The following is a 24641-nucleotide window of genomic DNA, read 5'->3' as shown; positions in this document are numbered from 1 at the left end:
TTCACATGAAAGAATAAAGGTTGTAAATGATTTTGAAGGTAATATTGTCAAGTTCTGATTTCTTACCTTTAAATCTTTAAAATTGGTTTTCCAAAAAATACTTTGTACAAGAATATTTTACAAGAATATTTTAATATCCCCATCAATTTTTAATAAATCCAGTGGATCTCTGAAGTGCTTCTACATTAATTTGCAAGATAACATTACATGAAGATTAGCGATGCTTCGAAATGCCGATCTACAAAGGTGGAAATTGACATGTCTCTGGGGGAAGTGCTATTTTTGCCAGCGCAAATATGAGCATCTTTAATTTCAATCTGCGAGCAGACAGGGCGTGTTATTAGTGCCTGCTGTGAGCTGTCTGGAAGACTGTCTGCCACTGTGCTGTGTATAGAGATAACTCTTCTTAGGGCAGCCGGCTCATGAGTCAATTCCTCAACACTGGCTATGAACAAATTTGAATTCAGAGATATTAGACGTTTTCTTTTACAAAAATCATTCCAGAAAACAATTTTATTACTATCTGCAAAGTCGGAATTCCCCATTGGTACAATATTTTATTCCCTGTACAGTATGGGTATCACGGATTATTGTATCTAATCACTCTTTTAGCACCAATAATATTACTGATTTACTCATTCAGCGTAATGCACCCGTAAGCAGAAGATTAATCGTGTTATCTACAGCGAATGCCCCTTTTAGACAGAACGACAATCGCACAATTCTCCTTTGCCTGAGTGAACAAGCCGTTGATGTTATCATTTGCTCATTCGCATTCGGGCCGCCTTTTCTCATTGACTTGGTCGTTGAGTGTTTCACATTTCTATGTGATAGGGCTCTTTCACACAAGCGTATATTGGCCTTGCTTTCACAGCCGGCGATATACGCTGCCCATCTGATGCATTGGTTTACAATGCATCAGTTCAAATGGGCATATTCCCGCGGCGTAAAAATGTCCGTCTGACAAAGATAGCATATACGGTGCACATTCCAGTTGGGAGTTTTTATGCCGGCCAAAAAAAATAGTTCAGAAACCATCTTTTGGCCTGAATGCGGCGGCGGCTCCTATAGACTCCTATGGGAGCTGCCGGAGAAGGGAAGTGGGAGAAAGTTTAGCAGCGTGTCTGCTAAAATCCTACCCCCTTCCCTCCTCCTCTCTGCCCCTTGCCGACTGTTGCAATGGGAGGGTGCGGGGCAGAAGTTAGTTGCTAAGCTCCCGCCCCCTCGCATTGATGGCAGCTGACAAGTGGCAGAGAGGGGACGAAAGCTTAACACACTAGCTCTAGCCCCGACACCCTCCCTTTGCCGAGACCCGGTGAGGGGGCGGAAAGGGGGACGTGGTCACGGCTGCCTCTCATTCACACGATTTTCGATCGTGCTCTGGCCGTGACGTGACCGACCGAAAATCGCCTACACTCGTGTGAAAGAGCCTATATGCTGAACGACCAGTGTTTAAACTGCCCAATAAGTGAAAAAGCTGCATTGATTTTTATGCCGGCTGAAACTAAACGGTGAGCGAGAAACTTATGATTCTCGTTTAGTCGTTGGCTTGCATTTAAACTGAATGATTTACTTACTTGAACGAAGGATAATTGTTCAGCCTAAGGATTTCGACAGATGAATGTGTTACGCGATACGGTTGCTCCTGTGCAATGTTTTTTGCGCAGAGAATGAGTGTATTTTGCTCTTGTGCCTGCGCAAATACTGGGCATAATTGTGCAGGCACCGCTCATTCACATGCATGGAGGAATCCCCCCCACCCTGATTTAATAGGCTAATTAGTCTAACGCGTCGCTGGTGATCGCAGGTATGTGCTGTGTTTAGCAAACACCCACATGAGCAGATGTTCTGGTTTGCGCACCTCCCATAGACTTATCTGGGGCTCTTTGCTGTTGGCTTGTCACGACGGCACTTACCACGCTCCCTCCCAGAGGGACGCACATAGCCAAGGCCAGGGCAGCGCTGGGCCTCTTCCAGACACCCACAGCATGGGGATGCCCAATAAACAGGATAACAGGGATAGAGGAATTTGTTACGTGTGCCACCACCGTTCCGATACTCCCCTGGCATGACCATCGGCTGGGTGAATAAATGAGCCACAGACAATTTAAGTACCTCAGGTCCGTGGGAACGGTCAGGGCCTTGAAATAACTTGACTGAAAACTTCTCTTTAGCAGTACAAGGCAAAAATTCCCAAGATACACTAGTGGAAGGGGAACATTTCAGAGGAGGAAAGGGGTAGGGTCACTCCACAGACTCTCCGGCAGACAAGTACCTCCACTCAGCGGGAGTCAGACTTCAAGACTCTTGAGTGTGCAACCACAGACTAATGAGTACCTCTGCACTAGGCCTTGACTGACTGCACTTGCGCTCTGCTCACTCTCTTTCAGGCTCACTTACAGTTTGAACTGCAGACACGCATTCTGGGAAAACCTCTCCTCTTCTTCCATCTTCAACACATGAGGTCTGAAGGTGCCCCCACGTGCCTCTGTGCTAGGTGGACTCCAATGGGAGCCAAGATGCAAGACAGATGGAAGACCCTTTCCCTCTCTCAAGCACTCACATTTATACCTTCTCTCATACCACGTGACAGAATAGAATTGTTACATTCACAGGCAGACAGCTCATATTTGGTAGACGTTAACCCATCACACGCTGCAGCTGTGCAACACACATACCAGAATGACAAGACATTCTGCACAGTGCATCAAGACAAGACATTACATGTATGACATTATGGGGGAGGCCAGGACAGCATGTACTGGGCCACTACAATAACATATTTGTATCTTATTTCGCTTAATAAGGAAATACAAAGACAAGCTTCAAACGAGCGTATGCGCAAATAGGCAAAAAATGTCAAGTGTAAATGCTGCCAACGGCTGAACAACAAATACTCGTATTAATTGTTTCACATATCATTCATCATTCAGTTTCAGCAGCCAAGAAAACGAAATGGCCCATCTATGAACAACTGCCTGTGAGTGGAGGGGGGGGGGGGGGAAGTGATCCCAGACTGCCTAACATTCACTGCCTAACATTCTGCCAGACTGCCTAACATTCACAGAGCGATCAAAGTAGAGGAGTGATTGTTGTTGGGACAAATATTGGGCTTAAACTCCGTTACATCTGTAAATTACAATAAGTAAACATAAAAAGATACACATATTATATCGCCACTTGCTTAGAGCCACTAACGAATAAGAATCACAAGATGCCAAGATTCAAAATTTGCAACATGAAGTAATTGTGAAATAATTGCTATGTGAATGGATCTCTCTATCCCCGTCTGTCCTGGATAATTGAGGTGTTTAGCTCAAAGCAGCACTGCCACATTGCTGACAGTGCTTAACAGGTTGGCTCATCAAGGCATTCCTTGTACATGTTCCCTATTAGAACATATGGACATCATAGAAGGGGAGCCTCCTATTTGGGAGGAAGAGTTGAAAACCATTCTATAAGCTAAAGGAAAATGTCCAGTTGGCTGTGACTTCTCATAGCAACTCAATGAAGGAACGACTAACAGTGTCTCATTAACAAATTATATATATATATATATATATATATATATATATATATATATATATATATATATATATATATATATATATATATATATATATATATATATATATATATACGATGAAGTAAGCTCTAAGCTGGACCTGGGAAAGTCTATTGATCTTGTATATCTGGACTTCTCTAAAGCCTTTGACACCGTGCCACATAATAGGCTAATATACAAAATGAGGCAGCTCGGACTGGGCGAAAACGTGTGTAATTGGGTTAAAAATTGGCTCAATGATAGAAAGCAGAGGGTGGTAATAAATGCTTCATATTCTGATTGGGCCACAGTCACTAGCGGGGTGCCACAGGGTTCAGTATTGGGCCCCATTCTGTTCAATATATTTATCAATGACCTGATAGAGGGACTGCACAGTAAGATATCAATATTTGCAGATGACACAAAATTATACAAAATAATTAATGCAACGAAGGACAATGTACGGCTACAAACGGACCGAGATAAGCTGGGGGCTTGGGCAGAAAAATGGCAAATAATGTTCAATGTTGATAAATGTAAGGTTATACACATGGACACGAGAAACGGACGTCACCAATATACACTTAATGGGGTACCGCTAGGGAAAAGTGATAGGGAAAAAGACCTGGGGGTACTAGTGGACTATAGACTAAACTGGAGTAACCAATGCCAGTCAGCTGCTGCAAAGGCAAATAAAGTTTTGGGATGCATTAAAAGAGGTATAGGGGCGAAGGACGAGAACATTATCCTTCCACTATATAAGGCACTTGTCAGGCCCCACATGGAATACTGCGTACAGTTCTGGTCACCGGTGCTTGAGCAGGAAAGATGTTACAGTGCTGGAGGGGGTTCAAAGAAGAGCAACTAAACTAATACAAGGAATGACGGGACTGGAATACCCAGAGAGGCATCAAAATTGGGACTATTTACTCTAGAAAAAAGAAGGTTAAGAGGCGACCAAATAACCATGTATAAGTACATGAGGGGACAATACAAGGATCTCTCCCGTTATCTGTTTACACCCAGGACCGCAACGGTAACAAGAGGGCATCCACTACGTCTAGAGGAAAGCAGGTTTCATCACCAACACAGAAAGGGATTCTTCACTGTTAGAGCAGTGAGACTGTGGAACTCTCTGCCTGAGGACGTAGTGATGGCAAAATCCTTAGAGGAGTTTAAAAGGGGACTTGATGTCTTTCTGGAGAGGAAGGATATTATAAGCTATAAACCTAAGATTATTTGTTAATCCGGGTATACAGGCAGGTAGGAACTATTAGGGGTTGATCCAGGGAACAGTCTGATTGCCATTAGGGAGTTGGGAAGGAATTTTTTCCCCAAAAGGGCTATTGGCTTCTGCTCTTGGGGTTTTTTGCCTTCCTCTGGATCAACAAAACAGGAGGCTAGACAGGCTGGACTAGATGGACATTGTCTTCATTCAGCCTTACGAACTATGTTACTATGTTACACTGATTCCCTTTTGTGATGTACATTTAACTCCCGTGGATACAGTATGAGTAGGATTAAATAGGCTCACGTTAAAAGTACACTATACTGCAATACTGAAGTATTGCAGTATATTGCACAAGCAATCAAGAGATTGCAAGTTCAAGTCCCGTATTCGGGAATAAAAAATAATATAAAAATAAGCTAAATAAAATTATTAAAAGTAAAAAAAAATATGTATATCCCCGCCCATCCAAAAAAATCTAAACAATAAAAATAAACAGAATTGGTATTGCTGTGTCTGTAAAAGCCTAAACTATTTACATTTCATATTGTTCTCATACGGTAACCTGCGCATTTCGAACTAAAAAGTTGTCACTCATGTCATGTATGTCTGGAATGGGGGTGTACTCATTATATAAAAGCAGAAAAAACGAATAGGAAACATTGAGACTCAGAATTTAAGTTAACCTCTGCAATACCGACATGTGTTAAAGTACAGCGTTTATAAAAACCACATATACCACAAAGCATCTTTAAAGAAAAATATCATTAATGAAAGTGTTCGTGTGGTTTTTAGGTATTCCGTGAACTATGAAGAGTACTTGATGATTTGCCAAAGAATAGTCCATAATATAAATTTGTACAAAATTACTCCCAGTTCGTTACATATGGCTAATAGTTGAGTTTGTCTAAAAATAGTTGTAGGGTCACTCTGTAACCATCGTTAAGTGTTTCGTTCCGCAAATTCAATTCTTCATGCTTCATTTAGTCACCCAATTCACACCATCAAGTCTGTTCCTTAAAGTGAGTGTACAAGGATTAAATAAACATTTGTGCTCAGACTCTTCTAGTTATTCTCACACTGTCAAAGAGTTAAATGAAAGATTAAGAACTAGAATATAAAAACCTCGGCTGCTACTATCAACAAAACGAAGGAGGCTATTTGTGGATTTTCTGTCCCTAAACAAAGTAATACAACAATCTCTGTTTTTTTGCATCATCAGAGTGAAAACTCCTCTATCAATTTTGCCATCACCACTTCCTCAGCCAGAGAGTTCCACAGTCTAACTGCTCTTACAGTAAAGAACCCCCTTCTATGTTGGTGATGAAACCTGCTTTCCTCTAAACGTAGTGGATGCCCTCTTGTTACCGTCGCAGTCCTGGGTATAAACAGATCATGGGAGAGATCCTTGTATTGTCCCCTCATGTATTTATACATAGTTATTTGATCACCCCTTAGCCGTATTTTTTACTGGGTGATTAATCCCAGTTTTGTTAGCCTCTCTGGGTATTCCAGTCCCTTCATTCTGTTTATTAATTTGGTTGCCCTTCTTTGAACCCCCTCAAGCACTGTGACATCTTTCCTGAGCACCGGTGTCCAAAACTGTACACAGCATTCCATGTGAGGCCTGACAAGTGCCTTATATAGTGGGAGGATAATGTTCTTGTCCCTCGCCCCTATACCTCTTTTAATGCACCCCAAGACTTTATTAGCCTTTGCAGCAGCTGACTGGCATTGATTGTTCCAGTTAAATCTACAGTCCACTAGTACCCCCAGGTCTTTTTCCATATCACTTTTCCCTAGCGGTACCCCATTTAGTGTATATTGGTGACATCCGTTTCTCCTGCCCATGTGCATAACCTTACATTTATCAACATTGAACTTCATTTGCCATTTTTCTACCCAAGCCCCCAGCTTATCTAGGTCATTTTGCAGCTTTACATTGTCCTCTATTGTATTAATTATTTTGCATCGTCTGCAAATGTCGATATTTTACTGCTCAGTCCCTCTTATGAGGACTTATTTCAGGCAAAGCGTCTGCACACCTACAGATGGAGGGGAATTCAGGCATCCTCACACCAAAAATGGAGGGGATTCAGACTGGACCCAAGCAAGACTTAGTTCAGGAGGGGAATTCAGGTGTCCTCACACCTAAGGACAGAGATTCAGACAGAAACGCATGCATGCTATCACTAGTGTTCAGAAAAGAAAAGATGAGGCATAATGACCAGCAGCGTCTAGCAGCAGGGGCTGTCATTTATGTGCACAGACCCCAGGTGATTGGCTGGCTGGAGCAATCCACACAACAGCCAGCCAAATCAGCCCAACCAGCGGAGCTGGGGTCCTGTAAGATCCAGGAGCACAAACTATCATAAACATGACATTACTATCTTCCATCTGTCCCAACCACATGCCAATCAGACAAAGGTTTATTTCGAGTGCAGTATTGATCAGTGTGCGCTGTGTAAATACTCTACAAACCGCAGACCATCTTTTGTAACACATACAGGTCAAGTTGTCGGAATCAACTCCTTTTTAAACTATAAGTCAAACCATGCGGTCTCTTATATAATGAGCACTACCTATGAAATCCAATACATACGGTAGGATGCACATGACGTAAAACATGAACTTTTGTCTTATATAACTATAAACATGCCCCAAGCATCAGGAGTTGCAAGACACTTTGTGATGTTCGGTCACGGGATGTTACATCATTTTCTTTCTTTGCATTGGAAAGAGTTGACCAACCCAAACAGGGTGGTGACTGGCAACACCTCTTATATACAAGAAGCATACTGGATCCCTAAATCTAACACCAGATCCGCACTTGGCATGAATCGTAGACAAGATTTATTCTATTTTCATTAGTGACTAGAGATGAGAGTAGTGCCTTAACCGAGTATCTCCCCGCTCGTCTCTAAAGATTTGGGGGCTGGCAGGGAGCGGCGGGGGAGAGCGGGGAGGAACGGAGGGGAGATCTCTCTCTCCCTCTCTCCCACCCGCTCCCCGCCGCAACTCACCTGTCACCCGCGCCGGCCCCCGAATCTTTAGAGACGAGCGGGGAGATACTCGGCTAAAGCGCTACTCGCTCATCTCTATTAGTGACATTTTTTAAAGGTATTTTGAGGTATAAATGTTTCTTTTTATAATCATTGTAATATAAACATGTCAGTATTACAACTTTAATTCTAAGTTTCTATGTTTTCTATTGGTTTCCTCTGTTTTTGTAAAATGGGTACACCTTCCCCCAGACTTACATGCATGAGTAAGTACTTTTCAGTTTGTTTGCCATCTTCATTGTTTTTATTGTATCTTCAGTAAAACTATTGGATTTCATTTTTCCTTCAGTCAGTTATCAAACATAGCAATTCCACATTTACTTATTAACCATAATTTATCTAACATATTACTGTGCATTAAGGGCTCCTTTACACTGGTGAGAAAACTATAAAACCCATGCTTTTCAATTACTTTATTCCCATTTGCTATGTTTTCTATCATTCAATGTTGCGAGATTTGTATATCGCAGCATGCCCTATCTTTCTGCGTTTTGCTTTTTTTTTCTCGCCCATGTTTCCCTATGGGGCCTCTGATTTATCGCAACCAGAGATTAGCGGGCGTACTCGGTAAGGACAGATACTCAAACAAGTATCGTCCTTACCGAGTACCTGCCTGCTCGCCCGCAAAGATTCGGGTGCCGGCGTGGGTAAGCGCTGTGTTGCGGGAGTGAGCAGGAGGGAGTGGGGGGAGAAAGAGTGATCTCCATCCTGTTCCCCTCTGCTCTCCCCCGCCGCTCCTCGCCCCCCACCGGCACCTGAATCTTTGCGGGCGAGCAGGCAGGTACTCGGTAAGGACGATACTCGCTCGAGTATCTGTCCTTACCAAGTACGCTCGCTCATCTCTAATCGCAACACATGAACATCTCAAGTTCGTGCGATGCATTTTATAATATAAGCAACACCTGTTGTCTATCACGTGAGAAAACCGCAGACTGCTACGATGTGCTATGTTTTTCCAGGGAAAAGCATCGCTGACACTCAAACATCACATGAATAAAAATGGCGCTCACCAGTGTGAAGGCAGCCTCAGAAAGTAGTCACATCTGTCCCTTTCTTAAGTGAGGGCTAACAATCTACATTTTTCATTGAAAGCACGTGGATATTCCAGGGCTAATTTTAAAGGAAGCCGTTATTAATAATGCAATTCCCAAATACGATATTTAAATACTCCAGGCATTTACAGACACAGCAATACCAATTACATTTATTTTAATTGTTTAGATTTTTTTAAATTGGGAAAATGTTTTTTTTTTCTTTTTGTATTTTCAAATTTAAATTTAACTTAGTTTTAGATTATTGTCTATACCCAAATACGGGACTTGAACTTGCAATCTCTTGATTGCTTATACAATATACTGCAATACTTTTAACGTACTTCAATACCAGAGTAATTTTTCCTTCAATTTGTCTATTGTGCTAGAGCCAGCCTTTCTCCCGAGTTGAACTAATTCACAAGCCATGGTTCCATTCTCAGGCGGAGAGGTCTGAGGAACCTTTACTTTTGAGGTTTGATTATTGGTTAAATGTCTTTGAAATAGGAAAAAACTGCCAGAATCTGTAAAATATATAATAGGCAGAAACCAAGTGGATATTCCTAACAGGTAAAGACTATAAGCCTCGAGCAGAATGTGTAAAGCAACAGCAAAAGGGCAAGCGAATTAATTATAGTTAAAGACACCTTCATTCCGGAAAATAGTTTCAAGTTAATCTCTAGGAAGACATTAAAAACATTTAGCACAAAGCCCAATTATGGCTACTTTGGATACTTATGACTGAAAATTAATAGAAGTACTTTTTAGTATAATTCAGTCCATTTGGCAAACAGATATGGCGGACAACATATATGTGAAAGGTGTGGTCTGCTACACATGATAGCTGGGTTATATACATGATAGCTGGAGCTATGCTGTATGTCACTTATATCCCAAAGTTTAGAACTCATTGTGGACGACATTGAGGGGAGAAAGGCCAAGCTGATTGCTAAGGCAACCGTCGGACAACAAAGACTCACTAGACGCACAAGAACTTTTTAGGCAAGTTCTAAACCTTGGGCTGCAGAATCATTGGACCTCATTCATAAAACAATATTTGTTCATAAAGCTAAAAAATACCCAAGTGATGTGTGAAAAATGTACAAAAAAACTGCGACTTGGATGGTATGATTTCCAAAGAGATGTAGTCGTAGTTAAACTTAATTTAAATTGAAAACCCTGAAACTGGCCCATATTTTGGCACATATTTACTCCTGCTCAAAGCAAAAGTAGATTTTATTTTTCTGTTATTGGACAGTTTCCAATGTATTAAATATATTAAGAGGCATGCACCTTTTGATACATTTTGCACAAATCACTCTCTTTTAGGGTGTTTCAGATGAGTGCAGACACTTTTGTGCACCTATAATACAGACAAAGGTCTTGGCCAGACCTTGGGTCTACTGGCCCACCCCTACTGCCTCATAGGGTTCTATGATGCTGTGAGCTTTGGTAGACTCACTGTTGTGCTGGGATAAATGTATGTATGATGGATACAAAAATGAAACTGGCCTTAATAAGGCTGTTGTAAGATGTACCAGTTTTAGTAATAGAAAAGAACATTAGCGCACAAAGAGGAATTTCAGTCTAACATTCGAATATTCCAACAAGACAGTAGTTAATTTCCACTGGTTTCATTTAGGTTTTCAAAAATGTAAACGTGAATATTAACATTTTTTACATATTCCTATTTTTACACTTCAATTACGATCAATAATTTCTTCGTAAAGGAAGCTGTTTCTTCAAATCTGTGTTAGATTTGACAGTGAAGAGGCAACACAACTTGAAACATATGGAAACTATGTTAGCCCTGGTTAATCATTTATGAACAGTAGAATAACCTCATGATCTGTCTTCCTAGAGGAGATCAACTGATGCTTTCTAATCAAAGAATTATGGAGAAACTCCCAGTGCAATCCTCCGCTCTTCTTCAGTACACAAGCAAGACTAGACTTTCCAGAAGAAAGGGAACCGGCCCTCCAATCTGTTAGGACTGCTTTATTGTTACACTGACATATCTTGGAGTCCTTATTCTTTACCATGTCACAATACATGATTTTATTATTATTTAAGGGGAAATATTATAATTAGAGATGAGCAAATATACTAGTTTCGAGTAATTACTCGATCGAGCACCGCGATTTTCGAGTACTTCCGTACTCAGGTAAAAAGATTCGGGGGGGGGGGCGGGGGGAGGCATGGCGGAGCGGGGGGTAGCAGCGGGGAACAGGGGGCAGCCCTCTCTCCCTCCCCCCCCCCCCACTCCCCGCTGCAACCCCCCACTCATCCACGGCGCCCCCCGAATCTTTTCACCCGAGTACGGAAGTACTCGAAAGTCTCGGCGCTCGGGCGAAAAAGGGGCGTGGCTGAGTAGGTTCGCTCATCTCTAATTATAATCATAATGACAGACATTTTGATCAGTCAGGGAAACATGGTATGTTAGGCTGAAAAAAGACATATGTCTATCTAGTTCAGCCTAGTAAGGGTTGATGAGGCTCTTGCCATATGCTAGAATGGAGGGGCCGGACCAGTAGCCCTTGCATGGGTAATGTACCTCTTTGGTTTAATCAATTTTTTTTTTCTAAATACAGATTACAGGCTCTTGGAAAGTTTATGCTAGTTTATATATAGTGAACTCCACCTGGTAGACCCAGAAAACCATGATCAGGGCTAAAAGGGCACGGTTCTGAACTGAGTGCTTATGTCTTTGTCCTACCTATTGGTTGGGGAGCGGTGGGTCGCAGAGGTGTTTTAAAGTCATCCTTACCTTTTAAGCTGGTATAGCAAATAGGAAATCTAATCTTGCTAGGCTTTATACTTCTTGCTATTTGTTGTAGCGAATTTACAGGGAAACAAAACAGTTTTTCAGATTTTGCTTGTACTTGCTGGCTATGAGTAGCAAATATATTAAGAGGCACACTTGATAATAACCTGCGCCAGCTAAGAGACAGTGTGTGGTGTAGATTATAGTAAATGTGATGGGCTACCTGCTGCCCAGCCCCCTAAGATCAGACCCAACCACCTTTTTGAGAAAGTAGTGGGATGCTGCATTCATATCCAAAAGTTTTGAAACGTGCACCAAAATTTTGGCCGGTATCCTGGCCATGATAAGTAAGTCCCATTGTGTTTTTGTTTTTTTTAAAATACTAATTAATTTTGTTTTTGTTATACAATTTAAGTTCCAGTCCCATGAAGTGATAGATGACTCCAATCCAAGCCATCTAACCCCCCCTTAGATACTACAGTCAACGGCACCCAGAGCATCTAGGGCGTTTAAGGGAAGGAGCCTCTCTGACCCAATGTCAACAGGATTTTCATGGCAGCTATCGGGCCTTGCTTTCCAGAATATTGCAGTGTATTATAAAAGTGATCAAAGGATTGTAGATTCAAATCCCCTAGTGGGACTAAAAAATAAGATGTATTGACAAGTTAGAGTAGAATAGAATAGAGTTAATGTGTTACTAATATCACATGATTAACCGTGTGAGAAAATGAAACAAACAGACAATACGCCTACTTTAAAAAGGGTACTTATGCATGTCAATCAGTTATACCGGTATGTACCCCAAAATTGTGTCATTAAAAAATACAACTCCTCTCATAAAACAAAATGATGTCTATGTCAACAGAGAAGTTAAAAAGTTATGGCTCTCGGAATACAATGATAAGAAAACAAAAAAGCCATTGTTCCCTGAAGGAAAATCCTTAAGAGGTTAAAATGTTCATATACTGATATTTTTATGAGCACAATCATGACAAAGTAAAAAGTATAGTAACTGAAGCAACATCTACAATATCAATCTTCTTAATAGACAATATGAATTAATAACAGACAATTTAATGTTTCAGTTAAAGTTCATTTATCTGACATCACTAAAAGAAATATTATGAGTATTCTGAAATGTTATAAGTGTGTCTAAGACAATGCATTGAATGGATTACAACCAAAATGGAATACATTAAAGAATACTCTTAACCAAAAATTACAGAAATTTACTTCTAAGTCCTTACTAGAGCTGTGTGCCATTTTTTTCGTCTTGTCAGCTCTGAAGTTTACGATCCAGACCCCTCCCACCTTTAGTTTCTAGGACAGCAAGTAGCACTTTAGAACTACAAAGTCATATTAGCTCTCAGGGAGTTCCAGTCATCGCCAGGGACTTTACCCTTCTTGCCTTCAGAACTCCCAGATGGTCAATCAATCAAAGTGAGAGAAACCGAGATGATTCATTTGATCAGTGTCTGTAGACTAATGCCCCGTTTAGATGGAATAATTATTCAGAAAATTGTTCAAACAAAACATAACGATAATCGCTCAGTTTAAACATGGGCGAACGACGAGTGAGAATCATGAGGCTCTCGCTTATCGTTCAGTTTCAGCCGGCATATAAACCAGTGCTGGCTCTGGCACTTATTGTGCCGTTTGAACAATGCTTCGAAATGCACTGCATGGTAATGTAAAACACAACCTCAAGTTCACGCTCAGGCAGCCCGTTTAGACTGGGAGCTCAGGTAGCCCGTTTAGACTGGGAGCTCAGGCAGCCCGTTTTAGACTGGGAGCTCAGGCAGCCCGCTTAGACTGGGAGCTCAGGCAGCCCGCTTAGACTGGGAGCTCAGGCAGCCCGCTTAGACTGGGAGCTCAGGCAGCCCGCTTAGACTGGGAGCTCAGGCAGCCCGCTTAGACTGGGAGCTCAGGCAGCCCGCTTAGACTGGGAGCTCAGGCAGCCCGCTTAGACTGGGAGCTCAGGCAGCCCGCTTAGACTGGGAGCTCAGGCAGCCCGCTTAGACTGGGAGCTCAGGCAGCCCGCTTAGACTGGGAGCTCAGGCAGCCCGCTTAGACTGGGAGCTCAGGCAGCCCGCTTAGACTGGGAGCTCAGGCAGCCCGCTTAGACTGGGAGCTCAGGCAGCCCGCTTAGACTGGGAGCTCAGGCAGCCCGCTTAGACTGGGAGCTCAGGCAGCCCGCTTAGACTGGGAGCTCAGGCAGCCCGTTTAGACTGGGAGCTCAGGCAGCCCGTTTAGACTGGGAGCTCAGGCAGCCCGCTTAGACTGGGAGCTCAGGCAGCCCGCTTAGACTGGGAGCTCAGGCAGCCCGCTTAGACTGGGAGCTCAGGCAGCCCGCTTAGACTGGGAGCTCAGGCAGCCCGCTTAGACTGGGAGCTCAGGCAGCCCGCTTAGACTGGGAGCTCAGGCAGCCCGCTTAGACTGGGAGCTCAGGCAGCCCGCTTAGACTGGGAGCTCAGGCAGCCCGCTTAGACTGGGAGCTCAGGCAGCCCGCTTAGACTGGGAGCTCAGGCAGCCCGCTTAGACTGGGAGCTCAGGCAGCCCGTTTAGACTGGGAGCTCAGGCAGCCCGTTTAGACTGGGAGCTCAGGCAGCCCGTTTAGACTGGGAGCTCAGGCAGCCCGTTTAGACTGGGAGCTCAGGCAGCCCGTTTAGACTGGGAGCTCAGGCAGCCCGTTTAGACTGGGAGCTCAGGCAGCCCGTTTAGACTGGGAGCTCAGGCAGCCCGTTTAGACTGGGAGCTCAGGCAGCCCGTTTAGACTGGGAGCTCAGGCAGCCCGTTTAGACTGGGAGCTCAGGCAGCCCGTTTAGACTGGGAGCTCAGGCAGCCCGTTTAGACTGGGAGCTCAGGCAGCCCGCTTAGACTGGGAGCTCAGGCAGCCCGCTTAGACTGGGAGCTCAGTGCAGCCCAGTCTAAAAGGGCTGCCCAACTGTGAATAAGCCGGTGATGACCTCACCAACTCAGTCTATTGGACAAACGAGAATCGTGAGATTCTCGGCCTGTGTAAGAGAGCCAGAAGAAACACGACCTGGTATCCATGACCAGATGTTTAAAGGGAACCTATGTGCCACATTGTGTTCCTGAGACCTGTAGTTTTATGGGTTTCCAAGAGCGCACTGCTGCAGGTATGGTTGATTTGGCTGGCTGATTTTGTGAAGTTCCCCAGCCAGCCAATCACCATATGTCTTTATACATAGGTATACATCTTGCTGGAGGATGCTGGTCATTCTTCCTCTCAGAACTTTGGTGTTTGTGTCATTCTCCCATACTCACCCTGAAGAAAGCCTAGACACCTGATCCCCCTGTTTGCATGGTTTGTGGGCCCCCGCTTCTTTACCCTTCTGTCAGGTGTCATTCCAGACATCGGATGTTGTCTACTCAGTCTAACACCACAGTCTTTTCTCCATCAGATGGGTGATGTGTGATGCTCTGCCCCTTACATGTGTCAGTGTGGACGTTAAGTCTATGTCTGTTTCTGTGTATTAATGCATGAATGAGGTTCTGGGTGGTATTCTCCTGAGTCTGCCTGTAGGTGTGCAGACACTTGGTGTGAACAATGACTTGTTTAACCAGCGCTCGTTCAGTATTTTTTAAGTCACTTATAGAGCAAATGTGAAAGACTGAATGATTCTGAACAATTCTCGCTTGAATGAGCCAATGATGTATCTGCCTGTCTAAACAGGCGGCCCAAGAGTGAACAAGCAAACAATGATGTCATTCGCTCCTTCAAATGATAAATCAGCTCATCTAAAAGTATCCTTAAAGGGGTTGTCCCGCGAAAGAAAGTGGGGTTATACACTTCTGTATGGCCATATTAATGCACTTTGTAATGTACATCGTGCATTAAATATGAGCCATACAGAAGTTATTCACTTACCTGTTCCGTTGCTAGTGTCCCCGTCGCCATGGTGCTGTCTAATTTCAGCGTCTAATCGCCCGATTAGACGCGCTTGCACAGTCCGGTCTTCTCCCTGGTGAATGGGGCCGCTCGTGCCGGAGAGCTGGTCCTCGTAGCTCTGCCCCGGCACGTGTGCCGATTCTAGCCAATCAGGAGGCTGGAATCGGCAATGGACCGCACAGAGCCCACGGTGCACCATGGGAGAAGACCCGCGGTGCATCGTGGGTGAAGATCCCGGCGGCCATCTTGCTAAGGTAAGGAAGAAGTCGCCGCAGCGCGGGGATTCGGGTAAGTACTAAACGTTTTTTTTTTTTTTAACACATGCATTGGGTTTGTCTCGCGCCGAACGGGGGGCCTATTGAAAAAAAAACAAAAACGTTTCGGCGCGAGACAACCCCTTTAATTTCCAAAATTTTTTTAGACAGACTAGAACCTTTACACTAATTTACAGCTTATAAATTAAGCTTAATAACTGTATTTAAGGATATGTATCATTATAATTTAAACATACTTAACATTTCCAGAAGGAATAATAGGACTGGTTCAAGTATTTACTAAAATATAGTCAGAAAGGGTATAGTTTCTTCTTAAGGAGAGCACCTAGAAGGTAAGTGAGGAGACTTATAAGGCCATTCATGCTCCTCTGTGAAATGTGTAAATGGAAAGATGGAACAACCATGCAGCGCCACCTATTAGAAGGCAGTATTCATTACTTCTTAAACAAGCCTCATAATATTAACTCGGAATTGTGAGCCAAAGCCAGAATAACCATCCACAGATAGCTGTTTCAGACTAATTGCCTCTCATCAATGTGCAGTAGGTTTCTGGCTTGGCCAGTGTGAGGCCTATAGATGTGGGTCAGGAAGGGTATCATTTCTCCTTAAGGAGAACACCAAGAAGGTATGAGGAGACTTATAAGGCCATCCATGTTCCTCTGGGAAATATGCGAACTATAGGCTTCTCACTAGTGAAGCCAGATACTTATGGTACACTGATGAGGGGCAATCACCCTAAAACAGCTGTCTGTGCATGGTTATTCTGGCTTTGGCTTACAATTCCCAGTCAGTGTTATTTAAAAAGTCTGACATTGACTTGCAGGAAGGCTGCCTTCAGATAGGTGATGCTACTGAGGTATTGTTCCATCTTTCCATTTACTAAAATAGACATACCAGGAGAGCTGATAGATACTTTTTAAGAGCAAAATAATAGTGCACCTTTGATGACCTCTCTCTCTCTCTGAAGCATCATTCATTACCATTATCATGTCTTATTACCAAAGATAAACTTTTATAAATTATGACTTAAACTTTTAACAGATTGAAGAAAAAGTAGTCTAAGGTCAAATGCACACAGACACCGTACAGCAGCACACGCAGTTCTTCTTCTTGACAACTTTACGATGATGTTTTAAGTCAAGCAGGTTAGTTTACAGCTGTGAAACACTTCTGTTCTACTGGATCTCCAAAAAGATTAATGAAAGTAAACATACTGTCAATGAATTAATCTTTACTTACTAAACAGATGGCAACAGAGGGCCTGTGACCTTCTCTTCATGGTATCATCTGCTCCTTCGTGTCCTCTAGTTTACTCGTCATACTGTCTAGAAGACATGAAAATTGAACATAAGTCTAATTTTAGCTAGTGCGAATTATCACATAAAAGTCACCTGTATCCTAGGAATATGGCAGCTACGGAGTCTTGGTATTCTGATCAAAGCATCTCACTTACTTTATAATATTACATATCATATACTCAGAGACTTGAGCTGGGTAATTTTCTAATAGTGCGTCAATTAATGGTAGAGACATATGTATTTTCACCTACACCGCTCAAAAACATTAAAGGAACACTTAAATCACATCTCGAAAAACAAAAGATTCAAGTTGAAAATCTTTTCCTATAAACTATGCGATTTGTTGAGAACACAATTACGTATCAATGGAAGCCAAAATTAACCAATTAAGGGTTGGATTTCAAATCACCGAGAGAATCAATTTGCATGAATTTCATCACAGCAGCTCATAGCGCAACTCAGTACTGTATAAGGCCCCCACATGTCTGTATGTACTCCTGACAACATCTGGCCATGATGAGATGGTGGAAGCTGTTGGCTGTTACTCTCCAAGGATATGTCTCCCTAGACTACGACATGGCATCTCCAGCCTTTTTCACGTCTGTCATAGGTACTCTATGATGAGAATGGGTTGCCAGTGATGGACCTGCCAATTCAGGTGTTTTGGCAAATGACAAATGAGCTACAGGTTACTGGGCTGTGAGTACAGGTCCCACTACAGGACATTGGCCCTCATACTACCCTCATAGAGTCTGTTTTTGAGAGTCTGATCATAACCATGCAGACAAGTAGCCCACTTTAGGTCACTTTGTATGGCTCTGCCCGTGCTCTTCCCACTCATCAGTGCACCAAGGAGCAGATACTGCTGGGTTGAGGCCATTATTCTGTCCTATCCAGTTCTCAGCCTTTATCCTGGTTTCTGCTCCATGCCATTGAGACTGTGCTGGGGGACACAACAAACCTCCTTGCAATGATACTTATGGATGTGCCATCGTGGAGGCTACCAAGTAGTGGCAAGGACGTTAGCAAAGCAAAACATAAAAGGAGGGAAGAATCAGTCAGGAAGGACATGAGAGCGTGTGACCACAACCTTACAAAAACCATTTCCTTTTTGGGAGTTGTCTTGCTGTTGCCTCTTCAGCGTACCTGCTGTCACTTTTTTTGTACCAAAGCAGGTGACCTTGATTTACAATGCTTCCTAACTCGACAGATTGATGTGTCTGAAGCGTAAGTGACTTGAGGTTACACTGTGATGCTTAAAGGGGTGTTCAGAGTAGTGGCCGCAGTTTCAGGTTTTCACCAATCCACTGTGCCTGCCTATCTCCGGCAGAACCATTGACATTGAATGGAATGGCAGTGCATTTGCACAAATTGCCATTGTTCATTGCTATGGGAAAAGAAACCAGGCAGTGAAGAGGGCAGCGGAACGGGGCCTCCTGTTTTATAGGATTGGTGGGGGTTCCAGTACTCATACCTTTCACCGATCTATCAGTTTTCACCCATTAAGTGGATGGATGAAAACTTGAAGTTATGGTCACTAACCGGAATACCCCTTTAGGTGTTCCCTTAATTTTTTTTAGCAGTGTATTGTTAGGGCATGTTATTAATTAGGTCGATTTGCTGATAGATCTCCTTCCAGAGATGGTGCGTTTTTATTTTAACACTACAGAATGGTCTAATTATTGAAATATTCATAGCAGTAAGAAGTAATTAAGGAAAAGAATGAGCTGATATTCTGGAAAGGTAGTGAATTGTTCACATGTGGGATAATCATGCTTTGGTACGGCTGTAGGGGGACTCATGAGAGTTATTGTAGCTTGTAGAAGTTCCCATCCTTGCAGTGTTAGAGGCTCCTTCATATTCACAAATGCACACACTTCAGCACAATGTATTTGCGTTATAAACAAGGTTGAATTTACGCAAACCGGCGCATTGTACTATATGTTTTTGTGCACGCAGGGCCTGTTCATATGCACGTACAACTCCCACCACCCCGCATTGATTTATAAGGCTATTTAGCTTAACGAGGTCCAGATGTGTTCTTGTCACTTCTGTATTTTGTGCATCCTCTTCTGTATTGTATGCGCATTTGCGTACCCCCATAGACTTCTATGGGGACCTTTGGTGCGCAAATGTACACAAAATTAACCATGTTCTATTTTTTGCACATGCAAGAAATGCGTGTGCAAAAAAAAGGAAATGCGACTGAACCCATTGAAATCAATGTGTTCTATTCTCTTCGGATTACCCATGCAATTTGTATAAGGCTCCCAATCCCTATAGGGGATGCAGGGGATGCGGCTGCACTCGGGCTTAAAAGCCTTAGAAGGCCCATGAGGCCTCTCTTCTCCATATAGGGAGCCCAGTACTATGAATAATGGAGAAGTAGAAGTTAAGTGGCCACCTTTCAAACCATATTTATGGGTGTACAGTTGTTACAAAAGAAAAAACATGGAATAAAGTTGCATCCATCTGCTTCTGACTTTCATAAGAAAATAACTAAAGGAACATTGACTTTACTTTTTCACCACATTGATCATATATCGCATGGAAACAAAGAAAACTGATGGCAATAAAAGACCACATGGTCCGTCTAGTCTGCCATTATTTCCTGGCATTTCTCTCTTGGGATAGATATATGTTATCCCAGGCAGCTTTAAAGGGGTTGTCTCACGCCGAAACGTGTTTTTTTTTTATTCAATAGGCCCCCCGTTCGGTGCGAGACAAACCCAAGGGATGGGTTAAAAAAAAAAAAAAAAGTTTATTCCTTACCCGAATCCCCGCGCTGCGGCGACTTCTTTCTTCCTTTACCAAGATGGCCGCCGGGATCTTCACCCACGATGCACCGCGGGTCTTCTCCCATGGTGCACCGTGGGCTCTGTGCGGTCCATTGCCAATTCCAGCCTCCTGATTGGCTGGAATCGGCACACGTGACGGGGCGGAGCTACGAGGACCAGCTCTCCGGCACGAGCGGCCCCATTCACCAGGGAGAAGACCGGACTGCGCAAGCGCGTCTAAAAACGCCAGAAGACAGCGAATTTAGACGGATCCATGGCGACGAGGACGCTAGCAACGGAGCAGGTAAGTGAATAACTTCTGTATGGCTCATAATTAATGAACGATGTATATTACAAAGTGCATTAATATGGCCATACAGAAGTGCTGAACCCCACTTGATTTCACGAGACAACCCCTTTAATTCATGTATTGTTGATTTTCCAAAGTTTGCTCCAAGCATCTACTACTCCAAAGAGTTATCCCAATGTACAAACCATAGTGCCCGCTATAACTTCTTCAGACACACATAACAATAGACCCATTGCAGTTGAATATCCCCTTGTCTAAATCAAACTTGCCATGATGGTGCATTGAGGATAAGTCATTTGGTTCAGCTTAGACAACCATAGAAATGGTTCTTGTGCAGAACAGTCAATACTTTATTAAAACCGTCACAAATATATGAAGTTGTTGGCACGAGATCAGGAGAAGCTGGTAATGGGGAACCTTTTGTCTGAAGAAAGACGTGCTGTTTTTATCTCAGCTTTGCATCTCTCAGCTAAGCTGCATTCTGAGAAAGAAATGGAGAATGGAAGGGAAAATTGTTTCCTTGGCAATTAATAAGAATTCATGCAATGTAAAATGTTCCCATAGGGGCATCCTGTTTTTCCACTAAGCATCATAATTTAATGGCCCGCGATTACTGTTTTCAATCTAATAGGATTTCTCCATAAAGACGTTCTTTTCTGGTGCACAGGCCAATTACACCAGCAGGCAATTACTGTATAGATGATATCGCCGCGCACATATACGGTACCCGATGGGTTGGGTCGCAAGTAAAAAGGGATTACGAATGTATGGTCATAGTCATACGTGCTCTGATACTGTATGATGTACATAGTGGACACATCAGGGCTTACTTTTTGAAATATGGCATAAATTGCACCAGGAAGCTGTCTTTGGGAGGGGATGGGGGGGGGGGGTGATGCTTTGTATTATACTTGCACATGGATAAGGCTTATATAGGATGCTAGTCACACAGATACGTGTAGTGCGCCATGTGGGCTTACAGCCTATTAGTGACAACCATACTATTAGATCATAGGGCTGACCAACTTTTTAGCATGTCATTGAATTTTATTGGTTAGTTTCGGGAACCCCGATACTTGTTTGAACTAGTTTTTATAAATAAGGCCTGTCTGCCGGGGGCACTTTTAACCCCTTAAGGACATGACCCTTTTTTTTCCATTTTCGTTATTTCCTCCCCCCTTTTTAAAAATCATCACTCTTTTATGTATACATCGATTTAGCTGTAAGAGGGCTTGTTTTTGGCATGGTGAACTGTATTTTTCATTGGTCTTATTTAATGTACTTTATAATGTACTGAAAAACGTAAAAAAATTCTAAATGGAGTGAAATGGAAAGAAAACCCTTAAATTCCACCATCTTTGTGTGCATCTTGTTTATGAGATGCTAACTTTATTCTATGGGTCAGTACAATTACTACAGTACCAAGTTTATAGTTTTTTTTGCTGTACTACTTTTATTTTTTTACAAAGGTGTTTACATTTTTTTAATTATTTTCTGCCGCAGTCTTCTAACTGCCATAATGTTTTAAGTAAGACTTTTTGATTGCTTTTTATTAGATTTTTCTTGGAGATGGGCGACCAAAAAAAGCACAATTCTGGTGTTTTTGTTTTTTTTTAATGACGTTTACCATGGGGGGTAAATAATATGTTACTTTACAGAAAGACAAAAGTACAAAAATTACAGAACCACTGTTACATGTAGTAAACTGTTGATATAGTAGGGGTGAGGGATCTGCTCCAACGAGCTTACATACTACAAGTAATGGGGGATACAGAAGGTAAAAGGGCTGGAGCTGTGCACGGTATGGCGAGGTGGAGAGTGAGAGATGCTATACACATAAACAATGGTGAGACATTTGGCCGTGTGACGTCAGAAACGTTATAACTGCAGGGGCGGTTTATGACAGCTAGTAAGGGATTGCAATCAGTAGGTCTGGGAGCATGTTATCGGGCGGCATACAGAGGAGTCTATTTAGAGAATGCGGTATGCCTCCCTGAAGAGGTGCGTTTTTAGAGCACGCCTGAAGTTTTTCGAGTCCTGGATTGCCCGGGTAGCCTTTGGTAGTGCGTTCCATAATGTAATGCCATAGCATTACATTATACAGCGATCTGACAGCAATTTATCAAGCCACGCCACAGGCATGGGTTGATAGGCAATCTGCAATGGCAGCCTTGGGGGCTTTTTAAGAAGGCCCCCGGCTGCCATGGCAACCCACATTCTTATCGCGGGGGGCAATGTGGAACCCCCGGATATCGATCAGGACATTTAAATGCCGCTGTCAGAATTTAATGGGTTAACAGCTCCAATCAGCGGTGAGGTTTATGAGAGCTGTTGCAGGTGGGTGTGGGCTGTAAGATACAGGGTGACCCGCATTCCTACATCTTCATGGGGAGTCACCTTATCACTGAACACTGTGAAGCAGTGTCATAGTGTTCAGTGACAAGGGGACTCCCTGCGGAGATGAAGAAATCCTCTGTCACAGCTGTCACAGCTGTGGCAGAGGACTGCCATGCTATCCCATTGAATTCAATGGAGCCGGCTTCATTGAAAGCAGGGAGATGCTGGCAGCCCCGCAGTGATTTTCGGGGAAGGGCTTTAAATATAAGCTCTTCCCTGAAAATCATCCCTAGAATGTGTAAAAAATAAAAAAAATATATATACTCATATATCCCTGACTGCTGAAAGACATTCAGAGCAGTTCAGGGAGAAGACGCGGCTGGACGCGAGAGGTGAGTATATATTTTTTTTATTGTTTTCTATGATGCATATTTGAATATAGTAAGTAGCACTTTAAAGGGAATCGGTCACCGACTCTTATACCTATAAGCTTAGCTCGCGGAGTCCAGGCATGTAAGTGTTATATTTAACGCCTGCATCATTCCCCAGGTGTGAGCACTGGAAACTGCCGCTCAGTGCATTGCACACACATTTGCGCAACCCGACAGACTTCTATGGGGACCTTCAGTACACAGATATTAAATTGCAAAGTGTGTACAAATCCATTGACCTCAATGAGTTCTATTCTCTGTGTATTGTGTGCATAAATTATACGTGTGCAAAAACACGCACAAATACACCGGTGTGAAGACAGCCTCATTTTGAAGAGGCAACTGATTCAGCTTTGTGGTATCTTCACAGTTTTTTCCTGCACAGCAGCAACGCATTGTTATGTATGCTTCATGCGTGCAATAACTGCAAACCAAAATATATTCTCTCTGGCAATGTTCACACCACACTACCAGGAACCCTCTGCAGTACGAGGAAAAGGTAAACAAAGGAGGGAAACTTTGCCTAAGGGAAACTAGCGGGTGACAACCCCTTCCTACTGGTGGATGGCCTGCCCTGATAAGGACGCACCCACCCTCTTGCCTGTGCCACTCACTAACCCTGATAAATAACAAAGGAAAAACCACCATAAGGATTCATTCACACAGGCATATTTATATAACACTGTGAGTATCCCGCAGCGTTGTAAGCATCGCAGCCCATATGCTCTGCCAGCAGAGAACCATCAGAGATTGCATACGAGCTGCGATTGGCACTGCGCATGCTTGGGATTCTGACTTTATTTTTTTTCTTTCGAATTCCTCACTCTGTGCAAAGCAGGGCTGCGTATTGAAATGCTGCCCCTTCACAATGCCTGCAAGTGGACAATGTTTCAAGGGCTGCATATGATACGCAGAGAAATAGAGCATGCTGTGATTTATTTTTCTTGCATGTCCACTTGCAGGCCACACACAGGTGTGAATGGAAGAATGAAAGTCCATAGATTGCCTCCATTCACCATGTGTTACGCACATGAAATATTCCTGCGTAATATACAGTGGCAATACGCCCCTGTGAATGAGCCCTTAGAGTAAACCAAAATCTCAAAGAATAAATCTCAGGATGTTTCTGAAGAGCTGCCTAGAGAACCTCAGAGACCAGATCCAGAGATATCCTCACCCCACAGCAGAAGGAGACTGCATTGAAATTGACCAGCACAAAACCCAGGCCAGGGGAGGAACTAAAATCCCTCCCTAATTGCCCCAAGGCATACACCAACAGCTGACACACTCATCAGAATCAAAGGCAACCAAATGTACAGTCAAGCTCAAACTGAGACAACAGTCTGTCACCTGTGGTGCAGTGCAACTTCAGCACGGCTTCATTTAAGTAAATTGGTTGGGCCAACTGCAGTTCCCTACAAAGCCATATGGTCATTAGGTCTGTTGTGCAGTGCTGTGGCCTTTTCATTCTCAGGACCGGTGGGGGTCCAAGAGTTTGGACCCCCAATGATCATGAAGCATTAGCAAATCCTAGCAATATGTCATCAGTTTATAAAATAACACCTTGTGGGCTCCTTCATACTGGTGAGGGCGATATCGGTCCGTGAATTACTGCCCAATATCGCAATCCTTCTAAAAAGCCTTGGATGTGAGGCGTTTTTTCATGGAAAC

The 24641-nt window shown here is 43.2% G+C and overlaps 1 protein-coding gene across 1 annotated transcript in view; it reads right to left on the bottom strand.

The window, feature by feature from the left end:
• TMEM108 (transmembrane protein 108) overlaps positions 1-24641 on the bottom strand; it is a 213347-nt gene that overhangs the window by 90558 nt on the left and 98148 nt on the right. Inside the window, exon 3 of the mRNA XM_066584604.1 lies at positions 17057-17142. Coding sequence (XP_066440701.1) covers positions 17057-17096 — 40 coding nt within the window. The 5' untranslated portion in view covers positions 17097-17142. The remainder of the gene's footprint in view (positions 1-17056; positions 17143-24641) is intronic.

This window comes from Eleutherodactylus coqui, chromosome 12 (assembly GCF_035609145.1).
Source record: "Eleutherodactylus coqui strain aEleCoq1 chromosome 12, aEleCoq1.hap1, whole genome shotgun sequence".
NCBI classification, from domain to species: domain Eukaryota; kingdom Metazoa; phylum Chordata; class Amphibia; order Anura; family Eleutherodactylidae; genus Eleutherodactylus; species Eleutherodactylus coqui.
This window is presented reverse-complemented; position numbering and strand designations above follow the sequence as displayed.